The 25,455-nt window shown below is 39.8% G+C and overlaps 1 protein-coding gene across 18 annotated transcripts in view; it reads left to right on the top strand.

The window, feature by feature from the left end:
- LOC137243844 (uncharacterized) overlaps positions 1-25,455 on the top strand; it is a 106,476-nt gene that overhangs the window by 56,148 nt on the left and 24,873 nt on the right. For 3 of the 18 annotated variants that reach the window (XM_067772036.1, XM_067772034.1, XM_067772043.1), the window contains exons 2-6: positions 5,868-6,039; positions 12,792-13,046; positions 19,744-19,880; positions 19,946-20,189; positions 20,270-20,384. In XM_067772036.1, coding sequence (XP_067628137.1) covers positions 5,868-6,039; positions 12,792-13,046; positions 19,744-19,880; positions 19,946-20,189; positions 20,270-20,384 — 923 coding nt within the window. Of the gene's footprint in view, positions 1-330; positions 6,040-12,553; positions 12,602-12,791; positions 13,047-19,743; positions 19,881-19,945; positions 20,190-20,269; positions 20,385-25,455 lie in introns of those variants that run through there. The other 15 variants (XM_067772040.1, XM_067772041.1, XM_067772038.1 and 12 more) reach the window with 12 other exon arrangements.

The raw sequence follows: 25,455 nt of genomic DNA, 5'->3' as shown, positions 1-25,455 counted from the left end.
ATACAATAGCTTTACCGCGGCAGTCCCCGAGTGCCACACGTCCTTTTTTTACTAAAAATCATGAACTTTCTTGTTGCCCTATCGCCACTACTTATGTCTCTTCTCCTTCGCGGTAGCTACTGGCATCCCTTAACCTTAAAATCTGCATGTCCTTTCGATGCCGCTAGCCTGCTTTACAGTCATTTTATGAGTTGTTTGCCTCTTAGAGGCGAGCATACCACCATCGGCCTTTTGCTGTTTCTTTATTCACCTGATCGCAATACCATCTGACAAACAGAGTGGACTCAGCGATCTTATATTAAATATGAGAAAGAAAAGAAGTTATAGCCTCTGCTGTATTAAGGTCACCATTTTTTTTTAGGCTGATGGTATCGCGAAGGCCCCGTTGAGGTGCAGCCATTTATACTCCCTACACACACAGCCGCAGATTAAACCATTCAGGTAATTCGCAATCGACTTCTTCGGTGCAGGGTGAAGCCAAATGTTTTCTTTGCCTAGGATCATCATTGTGTGGTTGACTATTCGAAATCTTTCAATGAGCTCAGCACAGCGGTGGTGCTATATACATTGCGGAAACCATGTTGATAACTGGCTACCCTCAGGTACGCGAGTATAAATACGGCACGTTTTGAATCTATCACCTCATAGTACTAAGGATTTTCAGACGAAGCAACCGCTACTGCTTAGGGGAATGAAATCAATAAGGAATCTCGGATGATATAACACTCTCAGCTTATGTGAACATGGGAACAATAATGGAATAAAAGAGTATAGTGTTGTTATTGTAACTAAAGAAACACTCTCCGAAGTTAATTAATGCCATACGTTCAGGATCTAGCACTTTTGGTACTTGCCATACTGCCGCGGTAATGATTTGATAGCCCAGCCGAGGAATATTGGACGATATGACTCTCATTGCTTAAGTGGAGACGGAAAATATGTTGACATGCGTCGAGTTAGCTCCACAAAGCTTAGCTACGGCCACAGATTTATAGGATTTGTGCTTTTTATAGCTTTTTTTTGTTTGTATTGGTGACGGTAGGGAACATATCGTTGACTTTTGGTTTTTAGAAGGTTAGGTTAGGTTATGTTCAAGTGGCTGCCGTCCGCATCGGAGCGACACACCTAGGCCTTTATAGGCCCATTGTGAAACCGCACGAATTTGTTCCTACTCTCCTAATCAAACCACTTCGTTGAGTTTGTGAAGCTAACTAAGCGTCGTGTATTGACTTCAGCTATATCAGTCAGATCTACGAGAAACATCTTGCCCATAAAACGTTGCCTTCTTCTACCGAGCACTGGACATTCACAGAGTAGATGCCTAACAGTTGCAGGGTCCTCTTCGTTGCCGCAGCTTCTACAATAATCATTAATTGGAGCGCCAATCCTTTCCGCATGCGGTCCAATACAAACATGACCAGTGAGAAAACCTACAACTAAGGAAAATCCCTTTTACGGAGGGTGAGAAGCTCTCGCGAGCTCTTCTCATTCCATTCCGGCCATGTGAGTTTTGCCGTGTGGCTACTATCATGATGCTTCCACCTGGCTCCCGCTTCCATCAGTAGAGCCTCCTTTATCTTGAGCTTGCAAGTGGAGAGCGGCATGCCCAACCTCTTCCAGGATGGCGAAAGTGGTAGGGAAGTACCCTTTCTTGCAAGCTCATCCGCCATCTCATTACCTGGTATGGAAGCTCTCGCGATCTCTTCTCATTCCATTCCGGTCATGTGAGTTTTGCCGTGTGGCTACTATAATGATGCTTCCACCTGGATTCCGCTTCCATTATTATGTCCTGGAACCCATACAAGGTGCAGAGTAAACTGTTCAGCCATCACGTTAAGTGATCTGCGACAGCCTACTACAGTTTCAGAATTAGTTGTGACAGAGTCAAGGGCTTTCAGTGCTGCTTGACTGTCTGAGAAAATATAAATGTGCTTCTGAGAGACTGCCTTCTGCCTAAGGCAGTCCACAGCGTCTTGTATAGCCGCAAGCTCGGCCTGAAATACGCTACAATGGTCCAGGTGGCGAAAAGATCTTTGTATCTCCAATCGTTCCGAATATACACCCCCTCCGACCCTGTTATCCAGTTTAGATCCATCTGTATAGATCTGAATGCTGTCAGTGGGCCAATCAGGGTCATTCACCCACTTTTCTCTCTCAGGGATTAATATCTCGTATTCCTTGTTAAAGTTGGTATGTGGTTTGCAGAAATCTGTCCATTCTGGTATGCAGAATCTGTCGAGAATTTCAGTATGGTTGCAGTGAGATCATGTGGTCAGTTTCCTCAGCCTAATAGCTGCACATGCTACATATTTTATGCCTACTATATCTATGCGTAGTAGTAGCAGTATCACATTCATAGCCTCCGTTGGAGTTGTGCGGATGGCTCCGCTTATGCATAGTAATGCAGATTGTTGCAACTTTTGAAGAGCAAGAACCGTCGAGGATTTATTCAGGGCGGGCCACCATACCGCCACCCCGTATAGCAATATTGGTCTAACTATGGCCGTGTATATCCAATGTACTATCATAGGGGACATACCCCATTTCCATCCAATTGCCCCCTTACATGTGTAGAGGGCAACCGTGGCCTTACGGACACGTTCCGTGGTGTTTTGTGTCCAGTTCAATTTCTTATCAAGTATGAGCCCTAGATAGTTGGCGGACTCACTTAACTTAAGCACTGTGTTTGCCAGCACTGGAGTTGAGAGAGGTGGTATCTTATACCTCCTCGTAGTAGTTTTTAGAACCAAATAATGACTTGTATCCGGTTACGTTGTTCAGGAATGACTTGATTTCCACGTTGAGACTCCTCTCTGGGAAGTTTTTGAGTTGAGATGTCATTTGTGATCCCATTCTCTCTATACGAACTTCTTAAATACATATTATGTGAGCGTGATCAAGGTCTTTGCCAAATGTTATAACCACTGGGTATAGCAAAACGGCTTGGACTTGTAGTTAGAAGCTAACAACAAAGAAATTAAAATTATAAACAAATAACATTGTGTAATTACAAGGAAAAACAAGCAAACGTAATTTATTTTAAACACAAATGCGTGCTAACATTGCGTGTTTATTGACGTTTCAAGTCAATATTGCACTTAAATGTGGCAATTTGTTATTTCCTCTAATTTTACCGTTACAGCGGATATGGCAATTTCCGTTATTTGCTAAGTATTGATTGTAATTGAGTAGGGTGGATATATGCGTGTGAGTGTTTGTATAAATAATGAGCTAACAAGCGAATGCGTGAGTGTGAGTACAGTGAGTGTGGTTGACTGATTTTGAGTATGAGCGTTTGAGTATGTAAGGAGGGTGAGTGAGTGAGTTGAGTAGCTGCTGGCGCTTTTGTAGTGATTTATTGCAATTTAACCTTGCTCGTTTGCCGGTTTTGGGATTTTGTGTTTGCTTTTTTGTTTGTTTATTTTATTGTTTTATTTTTAGCGTTTTTATATTGCCGTTTGTTTTGTTTATTTATTTTACCCAAGCGGACACGCAAACTTTCATGCCATGCATCAACTAAATAGGCCTCTTTGGGTCTTTCTCTTGATCTCCCCCTTCCCCTATATTTCGTTTTCAATGTGTTTTTCATACATAATATTTCGTACTCTCTTTCTGTCTCTCACTTCTCTGCCCCCCCAACTTTTCATTTGGAACATTTTGGCAAAAATTCTTCTTTGACGATTCGGCCAACAACTTTGTGTGCGGCTCTCACTTGACTGCGAAAAATTAGCAACATTTCTGTGTTTGGATTTAATTGGCTGCATAATTGTTTTTTTGTCATTAATTTGATGACAGCTTGCCGAACTGAAAAATTTGTACATTTAAAGCAAAAATATTTATATTATTTATGTCTGCGTTACCATTTTCTTCCATGAAGAAATTTAGTAAAGTAAAATGAAAGCGGCTATTTGTGCAAAATAATGCTGTCGTTAAATGTTAATAAGCTTAGGTTAGGTTATAACGGCTGCCCTACAGCAAAGCAGTGGAGCAAGCTGGCCCATGTTGTTACCATTGAATGATCTGATGTCTTTCCTCCTTTATATATGTAAAAGGTTGAACCAATTTGTCTAATTTGTCTAATGTAGCGCTGGATGCCTTCAATTTCAGCGGACCCAAGATTCACTAAATAAGCAATTAAGTGCTTGTTCAGACACTCTATGCGTGTTCTAGCTAGAGCCAAAGAGTTTTCACTTTCCTTTTAGTTATCGTTCCCGCACTTAGATATGACAGTTCTACAGTTTAGATATCTGCTGATGAATTTTATCACACCCGATATGACTCAAATTCCGGAAAAGGAAAAAAATAGTTTTTTCAATTAGAATTAGAAAAGGTGTTTGTAATGGGGCCTCCCTTGGCTGTGATCCAGCCAATCCGTAGGAAAAATTCAAAGAAGCACGGTGCAAATTAGAAGAGAAGCTCAGTCTTAATCTCCTCGGAGATCAGTTGCACCAAGTGTTATTCTTATTTTTTTGCTTCAATTCTTTACCCTGGAGCGATCCGTGAATTAGTTTGGTAATCATGCCGGCATCGCCCACACTCATGCTGTATTTCTCTGGAAGTCTTCACGGTAGAAACTGGAAATCTGTAATGAGTTATTAGGGGTTCCCTGGGAATCCTCGAGTCTGTATATTTCACTAGCCTCTTTCCACGGACATAATACAAGCCCCCAAAAGTGGTTCTCGTGGCAGTTAGGCTAGTATTACAACGTGCTGGTGCAGGAGCGTACCAGATTCCTAAACGCAAAGGCCTGCACACATCCGCTACACTCCCCTAAAACTCCGAGGAGCGTTTTTGCAGTTACAACAACAACATAGTAGTTAGAGAGAGAGAGATGAAGTGGGTGGAGAACAAGGGATGGGAGAGGATTAATGGGAACGAGAGAGAGAGGAAGTGTGCCCCAGCGGGTTAAGGGGCTTAGAATATAGCCGCGGTAGCTATGCCTATCGTAAACGGTGACTAAAATACCAAATTGATTCAATGAGTTGTGTAGCGCAACCCGCTCAAAGGGGTTGCCAGCGCAATATATAGCTTCTCCAACCCAATTGTCAACCTCACCTACACGTGATGAATCCTGTTTCTTTAGCAGCCGATGCTCTGGAGATCCCAAGTTCCTAATGAATGTAGGGGGTGGGAGGGCGGTATGTTCTAGAAGGTTGCATGTGGTCATACCAAATCATTCCCGAGATGGTCGGGCTAGTACCTTTATGGTGCTTGTTAAGGGCATCCGGCAAGGGACCATCAACATCGATAACACTCGCCAAGACCTTCTCGGGGTGTCCCCATCGCTACAACAACAAAAACAGAGAGAGGGAGAGACGGGACAATTTTTTCGCTCAGAACAAAATCTTCTAATATTAAATAAAAAAAACAAAACTTCTCACACGCAACTCAATGTTAATAATTTATATGCGATAAACCATAACTCTGCTCACAAAAACAACAACAAGCGCTACCAAGCACTATAACCGCTTCTAATAAAAGTTTGTGAAATTGTCGCTAAACAGCAACGTCAGCAAGACGAGCAATGATACTTACTAAAACATAAACAACAACAAAAACTACACAAACAAAAACTGCGCACTTCTTCATTAAAACGTTTGCTTCTTCAAACTTAATGCAAATTCAACGGAAATAAGAGCCAACCCAAATCCGGTTCAGCTGCACATCAATTGCCAATAAAAATATTACTCATACGCCATGTCATACACGACACCAAGTAAATAAATGTACATCTGTGTGTTAAAAAACAAAAATAAAAACATTTACAATGCAAAACAATAGCTACAACAACTTCATATACTACATACATACAAATTGAATTAAGTAAATAAACACAAATATTGAAAATGAATTTAATGTTTCGTAAGCATTTTCGCGAAGGTGGAGGCGGTGGAAAATCTGGTGGCGGTGGCACTAAGCTGCAAACGAAAGCTAATCGTACAAAACGTTCACGTGACATGGCTACACAACAGGAGGATATTCATTATCGTACACATTTATTTTTTGCTCCAAGTCGTCCAGGTGCGGATGTAGGGGAAGGTAGGCGTACTTCTTTAATTGATGATGATAAATGATTGCTGTACCATTCTGCAATAAGTCGCTTTGAAAAGAAATTTGACAAATAAATAAAAATTGTAGTTAAAAAAATTATACACACCAAATTTCCGTAAACAATCTAAAAAATATATATTTTCCATAACAATCAAATACACATACTCCTTTTCGTAGTTACCGTGGTATAAGAAACGAAGTAATTCCATTGTTATGTTGGCAATTTTGTTAGAAAAATAAAATAGATTATTGTAGCTGCTTTCTATGTCAAAACTTAGTAAGTGTTGCCCAATCCAATATATGTATGTAGGTGAGGTTTAGGTTAGGTTGAACTGGCCGGTCAATAAAAAGACCTCACATAGACTGAATGTGCCCATAGTGTTACCAGAATTTGTTCGACGTCCAAACGGAAGAACCCCAAACAGGTATCAGGGCTTATGTTATAGAATAACTCGCACCTCTTGGAAAATACTAGAAACTTTGTAAGACCTAGCTTAATTGCTGCCTTGAGATCTGCCAACTTTGCCGTCCCTAGTAACTGGAGCCTTGACCTGGCATGCGCAGGACATGAACACAAAACGTGCTCAACCGTTTGTTCCCGCAGCTCGCACTTCCTTGACCTGCTGTTACTGGCTAGACCTAAATAATAAGCAACCACCAGCGAGTTAGTGAGCTTAGAATATATCCGCGGCAGGTATGCCTGTCGTAAGATGAGACTAAAATAACAAATTGATTCAAGGGGTTGTGTAGCGCAACCCTTTCAAGAGATTGCCAGCGCAATATATAGCTTCTCCAACCCAATTGTCAACCTCGCCTACCCGTCGCGAATCCTTTTTTAACAGCCGCGGCCCGAAGTTCCTTATGGATCTAGGAGGTGGGAGCGCGTTATGGCCTAGAAGGTTTCATGGGGCTACTCTGTTACCGTTACTATTGATATCCATTAACGCTTTACACGCCTAGTGGATAGCGAAAATCTCAGCTTGAAACACGCTTGCCGAGTCGGGAAGCCGCATACATAAGTACGTGGGTGGGATAGTCGCAAATACTCCCGCTCCCACTCCGCAAGCTATTTAAATCCTTCCGTGAAAACCGAGATGTCGAATTTCTGAGTGGTCCCCCATCTTTCAAATCTTTCCTTGTGGGAAAGAGAATTGTCTAGTTTGTGTCCAAGGCTGCCCTTGACATATGTAGTCCGTTTTTGACGTGATGCAGGAGTCGTTAATATTGAGCAGGATGCGGCCGTGCCCATATGTACGCTCCCTCCAAAGGCCCAACGGCCGAAGCCTTAGGACCCCTTGAAATGCCATTTCCTTGATGAAACACTTAGTGCCGTTAGTTCTTTGTAGCAGAGATTTGTATTTTTAAATGATGTAAAAGATAAATATATTTATAAAATTTGCGAAAGTCGTTAGTAGAAACTTTATATGTATATACATATATATATAACCAACGCCATACTTATGAGTACAGCTCCTTGGCCATTACTCTGTATCAAGAAGAAAGAAATCCTTTGGCATTTGATAATTTTTCATGTCGCATCGCGGGTCAGCGTATTGGACCAGATTTCTTTCAGTGAGACACCGTCTTTACGAAGCCCTAATACTTAACTTCGTGAACATACGAGAATGCATTCGTATAAGTCTCAGGGATTGTATTAAAGTAGGCAGAGTTGACAGACATGAAGCTTGCTAGCTGATCGTCGTAAATAATCACTACGAGCGCATAGGCGTAGTACTTTTTTTTACAGACTTTGTAGCTCTCGTGAATGCTCGACTTGACCTAACACTTTTTGTAGAGAGGAAAAATGTGCCGAAGAATTTAACTTGAAAATGTGAGTAGCTTTTGAAATAATGGGGATATTAGCTTGATTTGATCGAATTTAAAATTTACCAGAAGTTTGGTGGTTAGGAATTCCCAGACGTCAAAGTTGAATGCTACGGTTTTTAAGCAGAACACCTCTTAGATAAACTGACAAGGGAAGCATTTAATCTCTTCGGGCAACGCAATATGTCGGTTTTTTTTAAAGCTTTCGAACGATACACTTCGCTTTGACTGTCCTGGTGATTCTTTACAATGGAATTACCTTGTTTCTTGTATCATGAGTTACAACAACAAAGCACAATTAACTCAAACTCACAATTAGAGGAGCACCTGTAGAAATTATTGCTGGCTCTTAGGCGCTCTTAGGCGCACGCATTGCTACATCGCATTATAACTTTTTCGTTTTCTTCTTTACCTTTTTTAACCTTAATTTGTATCTTCCTCTCTGTGTCCAAGGCATACCCATTCCCATTGCTACAATAACTAAGACCAACATCAGCTATACTAATCACTCATTAATATATTTAAACATTTTTTTTTTAGAACAATTCGCTTTAATGTTTAGTAAATCTTATGTTAGGTCAGGTTATGTTAAGAGGGCGTGCGTGAGAAACTCACACACTTATATTCGAATTCCTTTTTGGTCCATTGTGAGTGCCCTCAGTAGCTGTCGGGTGGTGGCACATTCGTCCAAGTCGATGGCTTCATAGTGGTCTTCAACGAACTTGCTTCCTCTGATGAACTTAAGTGTGCGGAAAAGAAAAATCCAACTTCCCAACGTCTGCCAGACTTAGTAAAAACCATGCACCCATAAATCTGATTGGCCTTATTTGCAGTCCTGAAAATCGCCATTGAAAGTGATGAGTCAACTTATATTCCTCCCCGTCCTGACAGTTTCTGCAGAGGGAGCTTGCGGGTATGCGCCACTGTCTGAGCATTGGTTTAATAGCGCAACGTCTTGTGATGACAGCCGTAAGTACCCTCACTTCAGATTTGAGTAGCTAGAGAAAGAATTTAGTTCCTTTTCTATCCAAACATAACCATAACTACCTTAAGACTTAGCAATCAACCCGGTTCGTCCACAGCAGGTCCGTTGTCATAATCTTATATTCCGCAATTTTTTCTAGGAAATACGCAGCTGTGTTCATACGGAGCTGTCCGCATCGCTTATGGCCATTTATCAACCTTTCCTGTTCGTGTCATCTGCGAATTCATTCCCTTAGATTTCGCTGTGCTCAGAGACGCAACAAAAAGAGCCATTAAGAAGCTTATGAGCGGCAGCGAGGATCAATACCTCCGCACTATATCCCACTTTATCGCGTTGGATTGTAATGCCTTTAAAGCGGTGCGGCTCTCAAACATCACGTTAGTTCCTGAAGCAGTCAACCTACTCTCTCTATGGCATAGACCTCTACCTAGAAGACACTGCATGAGTCAGGAAGTCGGTGCGTATTATTTAACTGCAGGTGCTTAGAGAACATTCCAGCTCCAATTTCCCCTTCTACTTTCGAGCCTTTGTTGTAGATGGTAATATCGCCACAACTGTCTAAGCCTTCCTCCTATCCTTTTCTTGAAGAAGATCTTATATTTTGCACCTGGGAGTCAAAAACTGTCGTGACATGGTCGGTGCCTGACATTGGTTTAGTTATGATTCCGCTTAATTGTCCATTGTCATGTTCTCTAATATCTTCGCGTGCCCGTATTTGGTTGATTTCCACCAAGAATCTTTTATTCGTAGAGCCCTTTTCGCGGCCAATCCTACACGGAGTTGTAGAGACATCAAGTGAAACACGAGACAAAAGCTCCGTACCATCGGTGAATGACTGTGCTATACATGCAATGGATGATATGCGATGATTGTCGGACAGACAGGGCCCAATTTTCGCTCTGGGCGCCATTTTGATGCACATCAGTAAGTGTGATGACCGAGCTTGTCTCCCGAGGTGGCTTAGAATATACCTGCGGCAGGTATGTCTGTCATATAAGGCGACTAAAATACCAAACTAATTCAGGGCGTTGTGTAGCGCAACCCTTTCAAAGGGTTCCCAGCGCAATTTATATGTTCTCCAACCAAATTGTCAACCTCACCTACCCGTGGCGAATACTGTTTCTTTAGCAGCCTAATGGATCTAGGGGGTTTGTAGGTGGGATGGCCTAGAAGATTTCATGTGGTCATACTAAATCGTTCCCGAGATGGTCGGGTAGTGCCTTCATAATGCTGGTTGCCGGAACGTACCGGATCTATATCCGGCAAGGGACATCGATAACACCCCCAAAACCCTCGGGGATGTCCAAAAGCCTCTCAAGTGCCTTAAATATAAAGGATAGGTAAGGGCTTTTTTGGAACTTATTTTTTCCAACTATCAGCTCCTCTTATAGTTGAGAACACATGTACAGAGCATTGCAAAACTCTTTAGACAGAAATTTACTCAGTCTGGATGACTCGAGTGTGGCGACTTCTTTTTTCTAATACTAAATGGGTGAATTTGAAGAATGTTGTTACCGCCAGCTTAAACTTTCTTACTACTTCTTGTGGATAGGTTATGTCAGAGTTGTACACGCTCAACTTCAATGCTGGTGTTGGGAGTCTTACACATCAATTCCAATTTGATATTCTAGGGTTCATGTAGCAAAGAGTCTGGCCTGATCTTAGCTGTAAGTCGAAGAAAATCCACCGGTGCTCCGAAAGGTAGTATTTCTAGTTTTCGACCAGCGTCTGACACTCATAGGCAATGTTAGACCTAGGACTTCGTCTCAGCCTTGAAATATATCCAAACTAGGGACTATACACGTGAAAATATGTAGAAGGAACTCACTTTTTTCGTTGTTTGAGGAGCTACCCCACACCATGTGTCTTGCATTGGCTAATGAACGAAATTGCCACTGTTGTTAGTAAAGTTTGTTGGCTGTTGACACCTTGCACCAGTTGATCTGTCCCTTCTAGCCCCTTAGTGCTGTTCTTATCCGGGATGATATTACTGCGAGAGACCTTCAATTTGGTCATGCGAATGGCAATGGAGATCTGGAAGTCCGCCTCTAGAGCATGGGTCTGGAAAAATTTAAACTGATTGCCCTTTCGCTTGCTTGTGCTATGGAACCCTGCTCCAGAGACTTTTCGCATGTGGCGACCAAGATAGGCTTGCTGTTCGACGATCCTTTCTTCTTGCTTTTGAAGACCTTGTATCCGTGAAGGACTGATATAGGCATGTTATGAGAATGAAGGCCTCCAAAGGACCATCCAGTTATGCGTGCTATATCATGCTCAGAAGACAATCAATTATGGCATATTCCATGTTACCCTATCTCGGCTGCCAATTCAAAAACACCCCATTTTAGAATTGAATTGAATTTTCAAAAACTCCCTATTTCAGAATTTTTTTGAAAAACGTCCTATTACAGAACTTGGTTGAAGGACACCTTATGTTGTAGTTTGTTGTAGCGATAACAACACTCCTCCAAGGCCTTGGGGAGTGTTATCGTTGTTGATGGTCCTTTGCCTGGTGCAGATCTGGTCCGTTCCGATAACAAGCAACCTAAAGGCACCAGCCCGACCATCTCGGGAACGATTTAGTATGACCACATGAAACCTTCAAGGCCATAACGCCCACTTCCTAGATCCATGAGCCTCGGCTGTTAAAGTAACAAGATTCGCCACGGGTAGGTGAGGATGGTAATTGGGTTGGAGAAGCTATATTTTGCGCTGGCAAAACCTTAAAGGGTTGCGATACACACCCTCTTGAATCAATTTGGTATTTTAGTCACATCTTACGACAGGCATACCTGCCGCGGGTATATTCTGAGCCCCCTAAACCGCTGGGGGGAAGGACACCCTATCTCAGGATTTTATTCATAAACGCCCCAGCTGATATTAAAACGTGTTGAATTTGAGCTCAGAGAGTGTGTTTTTGAAACAAATGCTAAAGTAGGTCGTCATCTGAAACGTTTTTTTGAGATAGGACGTTTTCGAAACTACAACTGAGATAGAGTGTTATTCCACTTAGCCGTCAATATATTATTGTACACATACAAGTATCATCTCGTCTTCACTTGACCCTGTGAACCATGTAGCAGGATGCTAGGCTAAGAGACCGCAAAGTCTTTGTCAGCGAACAAGCTTCAACCTGCTTCCACTGAATAGTTTGCAATGTCAGCGCTTGCTACTTTGGTTGCGGTTGGATCTAGACTACTGCACCTTAGCCCTGGAAAATTCTTAATTCTGCCCGTCACTGAGCTAGGGTGCGTTTCACCAATCTATCTTGTTCTTGATTTTCCTTTTCTGGCTGGCAGGTCACTCCCTACCTGATTACAAGCTTCCCTAGCTTTACGGCATTGTCCGAATAAGAGACGTGTGTTCTGCTCGCTGAGCTAGATTCCGATTTTAAGAAGTTAATTAAGGGCTTAATTATGTATTGCGAACGATAGCTCAGACGAACGATTCGCTTCCAAACGATTTCGTCTAGCTATGGTATTCTCTATCATTTTCGTTCGGCCGTTACGTTTCCTACGTTATGTCAAACAGGAAGGTGAAAGTAAGTGTCAAATAATATGTTGCCATCGTTTAACATAGTGCAAATACACGAGGGATTCGTCTCTGAGGCGACGCGAGTTTGTTAGCTTTGTCTCAAAATAAGAAAAGTCTACAAGTTTCCCTTTTTATGTTTTTTTTTTTAATTTTTGGTAGTCGATTTAAAAAATGAGTTTAGACATATTGCTGAGTTAAACTATGAAGGTACACTCTAATCGCAATCTAAATCACACAGACACATTTAAAATTAAGCATAACTCCCATACAAACCACAAAAAAAAAACCATTACAACACACAATTACTAATACAAAGAAAAATCAACCAACAACAAATCGTACACGAAAATACAAAAATAATTAAGTGAGCAAAACAAAACATCCTTTAAATCAACAGAACTCATTGCAGAAAGGTGCACTGCCTTTTCGGGTGCGGGCACACAATTATCGACTACAGCAACATCACTTTCACTACCACAACAACAATATGAAATGGACGCACCGCAGCCGTTGGTTGATCGTAAACCGTCCTTTTCGTTATTAAGATGGAATAGTAGTATTAGGGAACGAAATGATAAGGTCGCTACGGTTCTTTCGAATGCAGCGGCAGCAGCAACAACAACAGCAGCCCGTTTACAAGCTGGCAGGCAAGGTTTGACTTTCTGTTCTCAGTTCATGTCAATGTTTAACACGACTGACCAAAAAAAAAAAAAAAACAATACATTTTATAAATAAACAAAGTGTCATATTAACTAAGTGCAAATTTAAAGTTTATACACTGAATTCATGTTTACATATTTAACACAAAAAAAAAAAATAAAATTGTTGTTTAAAAACTAAAATTGTTTTTTCGCTGTAAAAATAAATCCTAAACGCTTTTGTAATATTTTAACAACAAAAAATACATTTATATTAAACTTATGACATCAATACTAATCGCTACCATCAACCTCAGCACTTTACACGCCCATCCACCTGCTTAACTTCTTTTCAATATTTTACCCTCTTATATTTTTATTTCACTACTTTTTAAGCCTAACATTGCAACGAAAGCCTGGCAAGTGAAGGAAAAGCTAAAATTATTTACCTCAAGAGAGCAATTATTTTCAAAAAGGCGTTTGAGAGATTACATTTTTTGGCTAGATTTAAACATTTGAACAAATTTAACTTCAAATATTTTGACCTTGATTTTTTCTTTTTGATGCCATGAATATGCATAAACAGCAAAGGAGCTCACTAAACACTGTGTTATGTCGATGTTGCTTTCGGATAGGTTACAACCAGTGTTGCCAGAACTTTTTCAGAAAAAAGGCTAGATTGCCAAAAATAAAAAGCTGTCTTGGATTCCAAGCTAGAAAAACTGACTACACTTTATCGGAACTTCAAAATACAAAAATAATTTTTACCGTGAAAAAGCGAGACCGCTATTCCCCCAAAATTAGTGAGTTTGACATGCTTTTGTTTATTTTTAAACGGTTTTATTTACCTTGATTTGACATGCTGGCTGGCACGAATTTTGTAAATGAAATTTAAGTAACTTCCCGATAAGCTACAAGCTTGAAACTTGGAATATAGTTCAGAACCCGATGACAATGTAATAAGAAAAAAACTTCGATAGGTGGCGCATGGATCGAAATATTTCAAAAAAATCGTATTTGTGGTCCGATTTGGCTCATATTTTGAACACATATTACATACAGTCCTGTAGAAGTGACATCAAAATACTTTGAGTTCGAGGTGGGACAAGCATACGTGGCGCACAGACGAGTAAATTCTTTGGAAGGATTATGTATTGAGGACTTAGATCGTAACAAGTTGTCAGGAAAGAGTCCTTGTAATAATGAGTCACTAAATGAACTAAATAGAATGAGAAATAATTGGCAATTGAATAAAGACTAAAAACTTGAAAATAAAATAATTACAAAAAAATAAATTTAGTTAAACGGTATATTGAAACAATACTTACATTAAGTAATAATAATACTAAAAGCTAGAAAATAATTAGGTAGGTCATAGGTACTAGTCATCACACTCTTCATCAATCTAGGGCGCTGAGCAGCCAATTAAATAAAAGCGTTGGACGCGTCAAGTTTCTATTGATAGTCATAAGTAAGACCAACTGAACCTTAATCAGGTTATGTTACGCATCACATTTTTAGAAATTTAATTTTATTTCTTTAATTGTCTGATCAACGCCCTTGATTGATGAGGAGTGTGATGACTAGTACCTAGGACCTACCTAATTATTTTCTAGCTTTTAGTATTATTATTACTTAATATAAGTATTGTTTTCAATAAAACCGTTTAACATAAACATTTTTTTTTTAATTATTTTATTTAAATATTATTTTTCATTAACATATTTAACAATTAAAACAATGTAAATAACACGGGAAAATTACTTTGGTCTCTGATGGTTCACTTTTTTCTCAAGAAAGTTGATTTTAGATACATTTTTATTCACAAAATTTTCAAACTGAAAACAAATTTTCATTTGTCAGAAAAAATAAAGAAAAAATGGCCGAATGTCAAAAAAATCTATCAAAATACAAACTAGGTCATTTGTTTTTAACGAACTAGTATTTCGTTGTATTTCGTTAGTTTTTTTTTTAATATAGTTTACACCAGTACTGAAAACGTATTAGGAGGGAGGGCGACAAAAAATATTAAAGAAAATACAGGAAAAATATAGAGAAAATAAAGTAGAAGAAAAAAGCTAATAGTTTAAGGCAACTTTCTATTACACCGACTCCAAACGATATCTGGCAAATTAATTTTTGGAGTGAATATTTTCATGACACTTTTTGTGCTGGCCGAACCACTGCCGATGAGTGACCACCAGTTAAATAAAATTTTGAAATAGGTTGATATGAATATGAATAAAGGAATTTGAAGTCAGACCGTGTCTCATTATAAGCAATTTTATATGTGCAATAAAACTTATAATAAGGCTATTCTATGGTACACCAATTCTTATTCAACCTCGTTATTATAACAGCTTATGTAAGCCGTATTTTAGGTGGACTATTTATAAGCCTTATATAAAAGGTCCTAATACAGCAAGTAGTTTCTTTTAATAAGGCCGTATGTAAGTAAGCCTTATTTTTGTTGATCCATAAGCCTTATAATAAGGTTGTTATATTCTACCTTATCTTAATATATAAAAAGCACGTGTCACTATGTTTGGCGCAAATGGACTCCTAAACTACTGAACCGATTTCGAATTTGTTTTGAACTCCGTCTGTAGTTTGACCTAGCTTGAAAGATAGAATAGGTTATATCTCAGTTTATAGTCGCAATATCATTTTATTGCAATTTTTTTATATGTTTATATGTAATAATAAAATGTTACGTATACGCACCGGCACTCACATTTTCAGGGGTGCGGATATACTTCCGTGTAATTGGTTGGTGTTTAATTAAACAACGTGCTTATCAATAAAAAATATTATAGCGAATGATATCAAGTATATCACATCACCAGGCCCGCCGAGAGGGTGGGGGTTTCTGAGGGGGACCGCGATTTAGAGGTACTATGATATTTTTTTTAATTCAGGAGAGTCTTTAGTTGTTCCATGTGCAATTTTTAAGCCGAATTTCAAAAGCAACGAAAATCTGCATTTCGTTTTAATATTATAGTGAAGTGTGAAAAATAAAAATCTATATATATATAAAGAAAGGCTAAATGTGCGTTAGTTGGTTGCCGGTGTTTGAAGAGATGCGTCGGTCGATTTTGTTCAAACTTTCACACAAGTTGCGTAAACCTCACGCGGTGGATACTACATAGGTTTGGTTGCGATCGACGTACAGGGTCTCGAGATATAGGCCGAAACGTGGACCCGAGTACATCTAGAATGTGTTTATAGAATATGGATATCAAATGAAAGCTGTTGATGAGTGCTTTGGTACAGAGTAATATATCATCCAGAGACGGACTGGGACTGGGATAAGGACTAGGATTGGGACTGAGACTCGGAGTGGGACTGGGACTGGGACTAGAATAAAATACATACCACCCTCTGGGACAGGCAATAAGAGATGCAAAAGAATGATAAGGAATTGAGAGAAAAGAAAAGAGAGAAGGAGATTGAGAAAGGCATAGAATGAGCGAATATGGAGATAGATGAAGCGAAAAAACGGAGGGAGGAGTGAATGAAAGGATTAGGAAAAAGGGAAGGGGGGGGGGGCAGAGTCAGGCGGAAAAAGCTTATTAAAATGTATGCAGATAGGCCAAATTTAGGGCAGGACAACGTCTGCAGGGTCTTCTAGTAGCTTATAATAATCCTTGTGTAAGTTTTACTTTATATGAGCTATAAGCCTTACACTCAACGGTATATTTCAAATAAATATCCCTTAATAAGGGAGTTCAGGATTTTGTGCAAATGGCCTAGCATCAGTGCATTTGCAAACTGGTGTAGTATTTTTATACGGCTATGCATTTGCTACGTCATCGCAAATACGCAACCTCAAAAACCGTAGTTTATTTTTTCAATTTTGAATAGCAAATGAACCACTGTCATGGCTCAATCAAATTTTTTTTCGACACTGATGATTTTGATATATGGAGGTCTATATCTATCTCGATTCCTTCATACCTTTACAACCAACCGTTACCAAATCAAAGTTAATATACTCTGTGTGCATAGCACTTACGTTAACACGATAACTTGAGTAAATATTGAGATATCTTCACCAAATTTGGTACACGAGCGTATCTGGACCCAGAATAGATTGGCATTGAAAATGAGCGAAATCGGATGATAACCGCGCCCACTTTTTATATATATAACATTTTGGAAAACACAAAAAACATGATTATTTAGTAAATAATACACATAGAATGTTGAACCCCTTGAAAAAAATTAAAAAAAAAAAATTTAAATGGGCGTGGCACCGGCCACTTGTGATAAAATCATTTTTACAAATATTTTTAACCATAAATAAACAATCGTTAAACCTATCGTAACAAAATTCGGCAGAGAGGGAGCCTTTACTATAAGGAATGATTTAAAGAAAAATTAACGAAATCGGTTAGGGACCACGCCCACTTTTATATAAAATATTTTTAAAAGGGTCGTGGACGAATAAAATAAGATATATCTTTGCAAAAAAGAGCTGTATATCAATGGTATTTCATTACCCAAGTGGATTTATAACAATAAATAGGAAAAACTTCAAATTTTAAAAAATGGGCGTGGCACCGCCCCTTTTATGACTAAGCAATTTTGTATGCTTCGGGAGCCATAACTCGAAGAAAAATTAGTTCAGTATAGAATCATACGTATATGTATTATTGCGCAGCCTTGTAATAATATTAAGCACAAAAAACAAACAACAACAGCAGTTAAAGTGTACAGCTGGGTATATAATGTTCAGTTTCACCCGAACTTAGACTTCCTCACTTGTTTAAACCTAGATTTTCAAAAATTTTCAAAAAAATGTAAAAAATTTCTAAAAAAAAACCCTAAAGCTAAATTACAACTTTTCAAGCTAAACGGAGAAAAAAAACTTAATCTAGCTGAAAGAGCTAAAATGGCAACACTGGTTACAACAAGCATAATTTGTTTTTATTTTCTGAATTTTTAATTTGAATATATACATACCCTAGTAGACCACTCGGCAGACGTTGCTCTGCCCTAGCTTTGGTCTATCTGCATAACTTTTAAGCAGTTTTTACCTCTTACTCTCCCTTAGCCTCTCTCTCCTTTTTCCTTATATTTTTATTCACTATTACCTCTGCATTTCTCTTTTTCTGCGTCTCTTTCTCCCTCTCCGTCTTTTCCCTTACGGCTTTTCCGCTCTATATCTTTCTTCTTTCCTCTTTTCTCTTCTCTCTAGCAAAAACAATGTCAGCTTAGAAATCAAACGGAGAACAGGTTTTGCCAACAAGGGCTACTTTTGGACTGAGTAGACAATTGATTGGTGCAATGAGCTCAGTCGTCTTAAAAGACAGGTCAAATCAATGTGCAAGCTGGCAAAGAACGCGACAAGCAAAGCGTGCCGGGACGATTATAGGGATCTGCTGATGATCTACAAGCGTGAAATTTCCAAAGCGAAGAGACTCTCATGGAAAAATTTCTGCGCGGACATCGAGTGCTCTAGTGAAACAGCGCAGTTAAGGAAAGTCCTAGCAAAAGAAACATAGTACAGAGACTAATAAAGAAAGCGAACGAGGAATTGTCGCGTAGTAGTGGATTCCCCTGAGCTGCTTTTCGACACACATTTCCCATCGGGAGATGATTCGGAGGAGCCGAAGTAGAGCACTTACACTTCGATTGCCGGGCCCAGATGGTATATTCGCAGCCATGTTACAAATTTAAAGTAGAACGTTCGTGGAATGACTTAAAATAATATGCGATGGATGTATAAAATTGAAACAGGTACAACACTCTTTGAGAGCTGCTCGTGTAGCTTTCCTATTAAAGGCGGGGGTGATCGGTCGCATACATATATTCCGAAGGCACCCGGCTCATTAGCTTGACATCACTTCTGTTCAAAACCTTTGAGAGGTCGATAGATGTGTACATAAAGTCCAATGTGGATGAATAATTGCTCTCCACAACACAACATGCGTACACCAAAGGCAAGCCGGTAGACACTGCACTACATAGGGCGGTAATAAACATAAAGAAAACCGTAGATTATAAGGAGTATGCCTTACGAGTCTTCTAAGACATTTTATATTGAAGTACATCTAGCCATAACGTACACGACACGACATCAGTCGACAGGAGCACGCGGCAGGGTGGGGTGTTATCACCTCTGCTGTGAACGCTGTTCGGCTCACGCAGATGAAGTTGCAATTGTCACAACAAACGATTAGCTCTTTGCATTGTACGCCATTCGGCATATTCCACTTGTAGACATGGTGGCAAAGAACACAGCTTCAACAACTGTAACGAGACTCAGTGCCTCGGGGCAGCTTATGTCCACAGTGGCATTTTAGACAGGTGTTGACATTGGAATTCAGGTTTATAAAGTTAGCGTCACAGCTCAATCTTCAATGATTAATAATAATTGCCTTAAAGCAGACTTCATTGGCTCGGCTGTGCAAGGGGTTGAAAAGCTCTAGAAAATAATACGACAATAAGCCATATATGTATGTGTATGTGTTTTAATCAAAGCTTTCTATAAACTACTGGAAGTAAAAGATTTAACTAATTATATGCATTTGTTTATTAATTACCAAGCTTTGTAAATCTATTAAAATAAAAGCTTCACAAAGATTTGCATCAAAATAAAAATTACCTCTAAAATGTTTTCTTACATAATAACTTTTCTAACGAAACGAATACTAAAACTTCTCATGCAATTCTTAATCAATACTAAATCAATTTGAATTTTTGCAGTCAATTTTGGCGCCGATAATGGGGCCGGTACTTCGAGCGCCGTACGCTCCGAACCCATTTCGTTGTCAGCGTTGGATCGTGATTGTTTCATCATACCAGTACATAGCGTCGACCGTTTTCTGCCAGCGGGAATACCGGTAAGACAACAGCTTAGTAAATGCAATTAAAAGTTTTCGCTAACATAGTCTAACATCCTCCACAGTTACCCGCACCCTCGGCCGATGGCAAGACCAACAGTCCTCTCAGCATTCTCGAAGTTTCTGATCCAAAATTATGCATACTCGTACATTTGATGAGTCCTTTAGAACCTATTGATCCAATGCTCGAATCACCATTGTCTCATCCATTGCTGAAACAACGCGCTGTTGCATCAGAGCTCGTTTCGGAGGTACAGCAAGCGAATACCGCTGTTGGTGGGATGTTGTTGTCGAATATGGAAAAGAATGGTGAGTGCACGCACTTATCTGCACTAATTTTGGGATGAAATATTTAATGAGATTTGTTTTTGTTTTTTTTTTTTTTACAGCGGATTTTCCTTTCATTTCATATTACTTGATCAATACTACACAAACGGATCCATCGAACTTTTATTCGGGCATACGTGTTTCCTCACTTTCGAAGTTCGAACCGAAAGCATTAAAGTGAGTATCAGTGTATGTAGAAGTTTGGCTGTTATTATTGTTGTTGTTGTAGGTATAAAGACACACGCCGAAGGTTATGGGAAGTATCATCGGTGCTAATGATCCTTTGTCAGTTATGGATAAGCTACGTTTCAGTAAAGAGCTCCATTAAGGTACTAGCGCGACTATCTTGGGAGCATATTAAATCGCTTCCACCGCCTAGTTTTATGAGGAGCTTTGGGTCGCCAGAGCCTGGTCTGCTAAATATGTGTCATATTTGCAACAGAATTCCCTCGGATCGGCGGGGGTGAAAGTTGTATAAGCTATAAAGGTTATCAACCTATTGAGTCAATAGAAGTTTGGCTACTTAGATTTTGTTTATTGCTCTTTGCGGTTAACGAAAAACCTTTATATTGGCGCTTTCCCGAAGAGTTGTGTCTGCTCAAACAGAGAGTGTTGATAGAAATAGAATCCTCGCTAGGGCGTGAGGCACAACGTGGCAGCCTATGGGAGCTGGTAACGAACGATAAACACACTACTAATTAGCCCGTGTGCTAATTTCCTGCAACCGATTTCACTAAGTCCGTTTAAAATAAAACTCTTAGTATTTTCAGTTGACTTTAACTTTTTTATTGATTTACAGACGGTAATATGGCGTCGGTATGCATATGAGCACAAAAATTGACTGACTTTACTTTAAAATTTCAATTACCAAAAAGGTGTCTATTTACTTATTAAATAAATTACATAGGTAAAGGGTTTAACAAAGGAAATTAGAGAACAATGAAATCAAGAAAAAATAAAATAATAGAAAATATTGAAACCCAATAAGTGGACTGTAACAATTGACTGCGTAGCGGTAGGATCGTATGATGCTGCTGACATTGAACTTGCATTCGCTTTGTATGTACATAGGGATAGGCATACATATGTAAATATGTATGTACGCTTGTTATTAGGCAAATGCATGCTAGTGAGCGCTCAACAGCTTTAGTAGGCTATGCAGTTATTATGTATTAAATATGATGTTATGTTGAAGGAGTTGAATGACTTCCGACGTATGACGATATCGCAGAGGTTCCCAAGTAGTTATTACGATGGAACAAAGTAGTCTGCGGTTCCCAAACATACCGCCACCCCTGAACGACGCGTTCAGAAAGGCAATGTCGCTACCTTTGAAATTGGACGCTTGTATTCTCCTTTGCTCGTTTTGATGGTAACCACACGTACTAGATCATCATCTCCTTTATGCACCTCGACGATGCGTCCTAAAATCCACTTTGATGGTGGGAGATTAGGTTCTTTCAATACGACCAGTTTGCCGATTTCAAGATTAGTAGTGGACTGTTGCCATTTATTTCTCTGTTGTAAAGAGGTTAAGTACTCAGTATGCCAGCGTTTCCAAAAGCCTTGAACCATAGCCTGCCGATTGGGCCAATGTTGCTTTAGGTTAAAATTTGTAGTTAAAGCAGATGGCTCAGGCATACATGTATACGGTTCGCCAATTAAAAAATGTGCCGGAGTAAGAGGATCGAGATCTGTATCAGAAATGCTGCACAGAGGCCGTGAATTTAAAATAGCTTCAATTTGACATAGTACCGTGCTGTATTCTTCGAACGTAAGTAAGCTGTCTCCAATCACTCTTCTCAAATGTAATTTTATAGATCGTACTCCAGTTTCCCACAATCCTCCAAAATGTGGTGCTGAGGGTGGGATGAAATGCCAATTAACGCCTTCGTTTGCTAAGGATTGAGCCACCTCTGCCCGATCTTCATGAAATATTGAGAGCCGTTGAAGTTCGTTTAAAGCTCGTTTTGCACCGTGGAAGGTGGTACCATTATCGGAATAAAGGTCACTGGGCTTTCCTCGGCGTGCAATAAATCTGCGAAAAGAAGCTAAAAAGGCATCGGTTGTTAAATCACTCACCAATTCGATGTGTAGGGCATTAGAAGACAGACAGACGAATATGGCAAATCAAGCTTTACCAATTTTTGGATTTCGCGTTTTTGAATACTTTATGCGTACAGGGCCAGCGTAGTCAAGTCCGCAATGTAGAAAACACCGACTGGGCTGAAGTCTTGCTGATGGCAGATTACCCATAAGTTGAGTGCTGGTTGTTCTTCTTTGCAAGAAACATGTTTTGCAACCAAATATGACCTTCCTTACTAAGTTTATGCAGCCCAAAATCCAAAATTGTTGACGAACAAGAGCGAACGTCGCTTCGACACCTGCACGCATATTGATTTCGTGCGTATGTGTTACGATGAGTAGCGAAATTTTTGGTGTCTTTAGGTAGTATAATCGGAAACTTTATATTGTAATTTATATCTGCATGTTTTATGCGACCACCAACCCGAAGTACACCTGATTCGTCTATGAATGGTGAATACCAGATCAGCGTAGATTTGCAATGTAGTTGTTGTAAATTTTGTAATTGATCAATGTCTTTAAAGAATGCATGAGCTTGCGCGCCTTTCAGTAATTGGATTCTAGCTTGTTGGAGCTCGTATGTGGATAAAAAGGAGTCACTGTAACCCTCTCGACGACGGCGTGCTAATGGATCGTAAATCTTCGAAGTTTCTGACAACACCATTCGCTTCGTAGGTTTCGGCTCAATTACAGGATCACCAATATTCAAAAGTAGTTGATCGCTAAACGGATTCGAATGTAGCCCCAGAATTTTTACAGATGTTTCCGATGTTTGAGAGTGTATGGCAATTGGATTAAATTCGCAGATTGCTTTTGGTAAAGTTTCAAGCAGAGGCCAACAATTTGAGCTCCACTTTCTCAAGTTGAAATTAGCTTTTGATAAGAGTTCTATAAGTCCTTTCTTCAGAGCTATCAGATCTTCGACGGTGTCGCATCCAGTGAGTATGTCATCTACGTATGCGTCGTACTCAAGAACGCGTGAAGCATTGGGATATTCTGCTTTGTAGTCTTCCGCAATTTGTTTTAAAACTCTCACAGCCAGAAAAGGAGACGACGCAAGCCCATAAGTAACAGTTAGCAATCGGTAATGTTGAAGTTTAGCTGTTTGTTCATGCCTGAGTACAATGCGTTGATAATCAGTTTGTTCTGGATGCACCCTTATGCCGCGGAACATTTTCTCAATATCGGTTGCGAACACATACCGATGCTGGCGGAAACGTAAAAAGACACCAAACAAATCGCGTTGAATCGGTGGACCAATATGTAACCGATCATTCAATGAATACCCAGAGTAATCTTTAAGCGAACCATCAGAAACTACCCGGCATTTGGTTGTTGAACTGTCAGTCTTAATTACGGGATGATGTGCTAAATAAAAACGTTTTGAAGTACTCACATTAATCTGCTGCTCTGGAATCAATTCCATGTGTCCCAACTCAAGATATTCATTTAAAAATGCTGTGTATTGTTGTTTTAGCGCAGGTTGACGTTGCAGTTTGGCATCCATACTATTAAGGCGCGAAATATCTTGCGGCGAAGTGTCATCGATGGGTTTTATATCGGCTTTAAATGGATATTTGACCACGTATGTCCCATTCTCAGCTCGTTGCATTGTTGAAGAAAAATACTTTTCTACCGGATCGTGTTCGATGATTTTCCTCTTCGATGATTGTAAACTATCCATTTCAAAAAGTGATCGAACCAGGTAATCTACATCTTCCAACGCGTGATTTACTGACACCTGACTTGGACACACCACCTCAGATAAACATGACCCAGTGATTACCCAACCGAATGAACTATTTAAAGCAGTCAAAGTTTGATTGTTTAATTGTATCTTTTCACCCGTTAAAATCTTCCAAAGTTGATCAGAACCAAGAATCATGTCGATTGGACCAGGAATTCCGAAAGTTGGATCTGCTAATGATAACTGATTTATTTGCTTACGGGTTTGCTCGTATAAATGAATTGATTGAGGTGGTAGTATTGAAGTCAGCTTCTGAAGAATAAGCGCTTCAATCTCAACATTATTTTCGTTATTTGCAGAGAGTAGTATAAGAACTACCCGACCTCGAATATTGCCGACGCTTTTCGACGAGAGCCCTACAGTTGGAACACGGGCATGTTTGCGCTCTACGCCTACCAACTGAACAAATGCTTCTGTAACGAATGAAGCTGTTGACCCAGTGTCAATCAGCATTCGACAGTTTACCACAGTGCCCCATTTATCACTTACCCTAGCAAGAATGGTAGGTAAAATTGTTTGCGACGAGATTTTGACTTTTTGAATTGTATGATTACTCACAATAGGTTGAACTGCACTATTTTTGCTACTTGTTGCATTTCCAACATTGGCTACACTTTGTCTTTCTAAATCTTTGGGCTTGGCATTATTTTCAAAATGTAATAAAGTATGATGGGCGGAAGAACAAACACGGCATTTCACAGAGCTCAAACACTTGTTAAACTGGTGGGAGCTACCTAGGCAATTAAAGCACAATTTCTTATTTTTCACAGTCACTCGTCTGGCATTAATATCAAGTGCTTTAAACTTAGGGCAATGAGTTAGGGTGTGCACATCTGTGCATTGCATTACACACTGATTAGTGTGCTTCACTTTTGATGAATTTGCAAAATGTGCTACGGCAGCCCGCCGACCTGCTGAATGAGTACTAGGTTGGCATGATTCCAGAGAATCACACTGGCGAACTAAAAATTGCAGCAACTCTTCAAATGTCCGTTCCGTTATAACGTCGCTGGATTCTGCCCAATCCTTCTTTGTTTCGTCATCCACCTTGCCCAAAAGTATGTGGATAAGCCATGGATCACGTTGGTTGGAATTGAGAGCATTAAGTCCTCGAATGACTTCATCTGCTCCGTCAGTTATTTTCCGCAAAGAATTCGCATTTGCCGTGTGGCAAGTAGGAAGAGATAAAAAGGATTGAATAAACGATCGTACGATAAGCGGTTTACGATCATACCGCTGTGTCAAACGATCCCATGCCTCCAAATAATTTGCATCTGTCAGCGCCAAATGCTTCACCAGCTGCAAGGCTTCTCCAGCTAGGTAGGACTTCAAATAATGAAATTTTTGTGTCGGTGTTAGATTATTCTTTTGATCGATGGCACCCGTAAATAAATCCCTGAACGAGGGTTAATCTTG

The sequence above is a fragment of the Eurosta solidaginis genome, chromosome 3, assembly GCF_040869045.1.
Source record: "Eurosta solidaginis isolate ZX-2024a chromosome 3, ASM4086904v1, whole genome shotgun sequence".
In the NCBI taxonomy this organism is placed as follows: Eukaryota; Metazoa; Arthropoda; class Insecta; order Diptera; family Tephritidae; genus Eurosta; species Eurosta solidaginis.
Note: the sequence above shows the minus strand (reverse complement) of the source record. Positions and strands in the feature narration are given on the sequence as shown.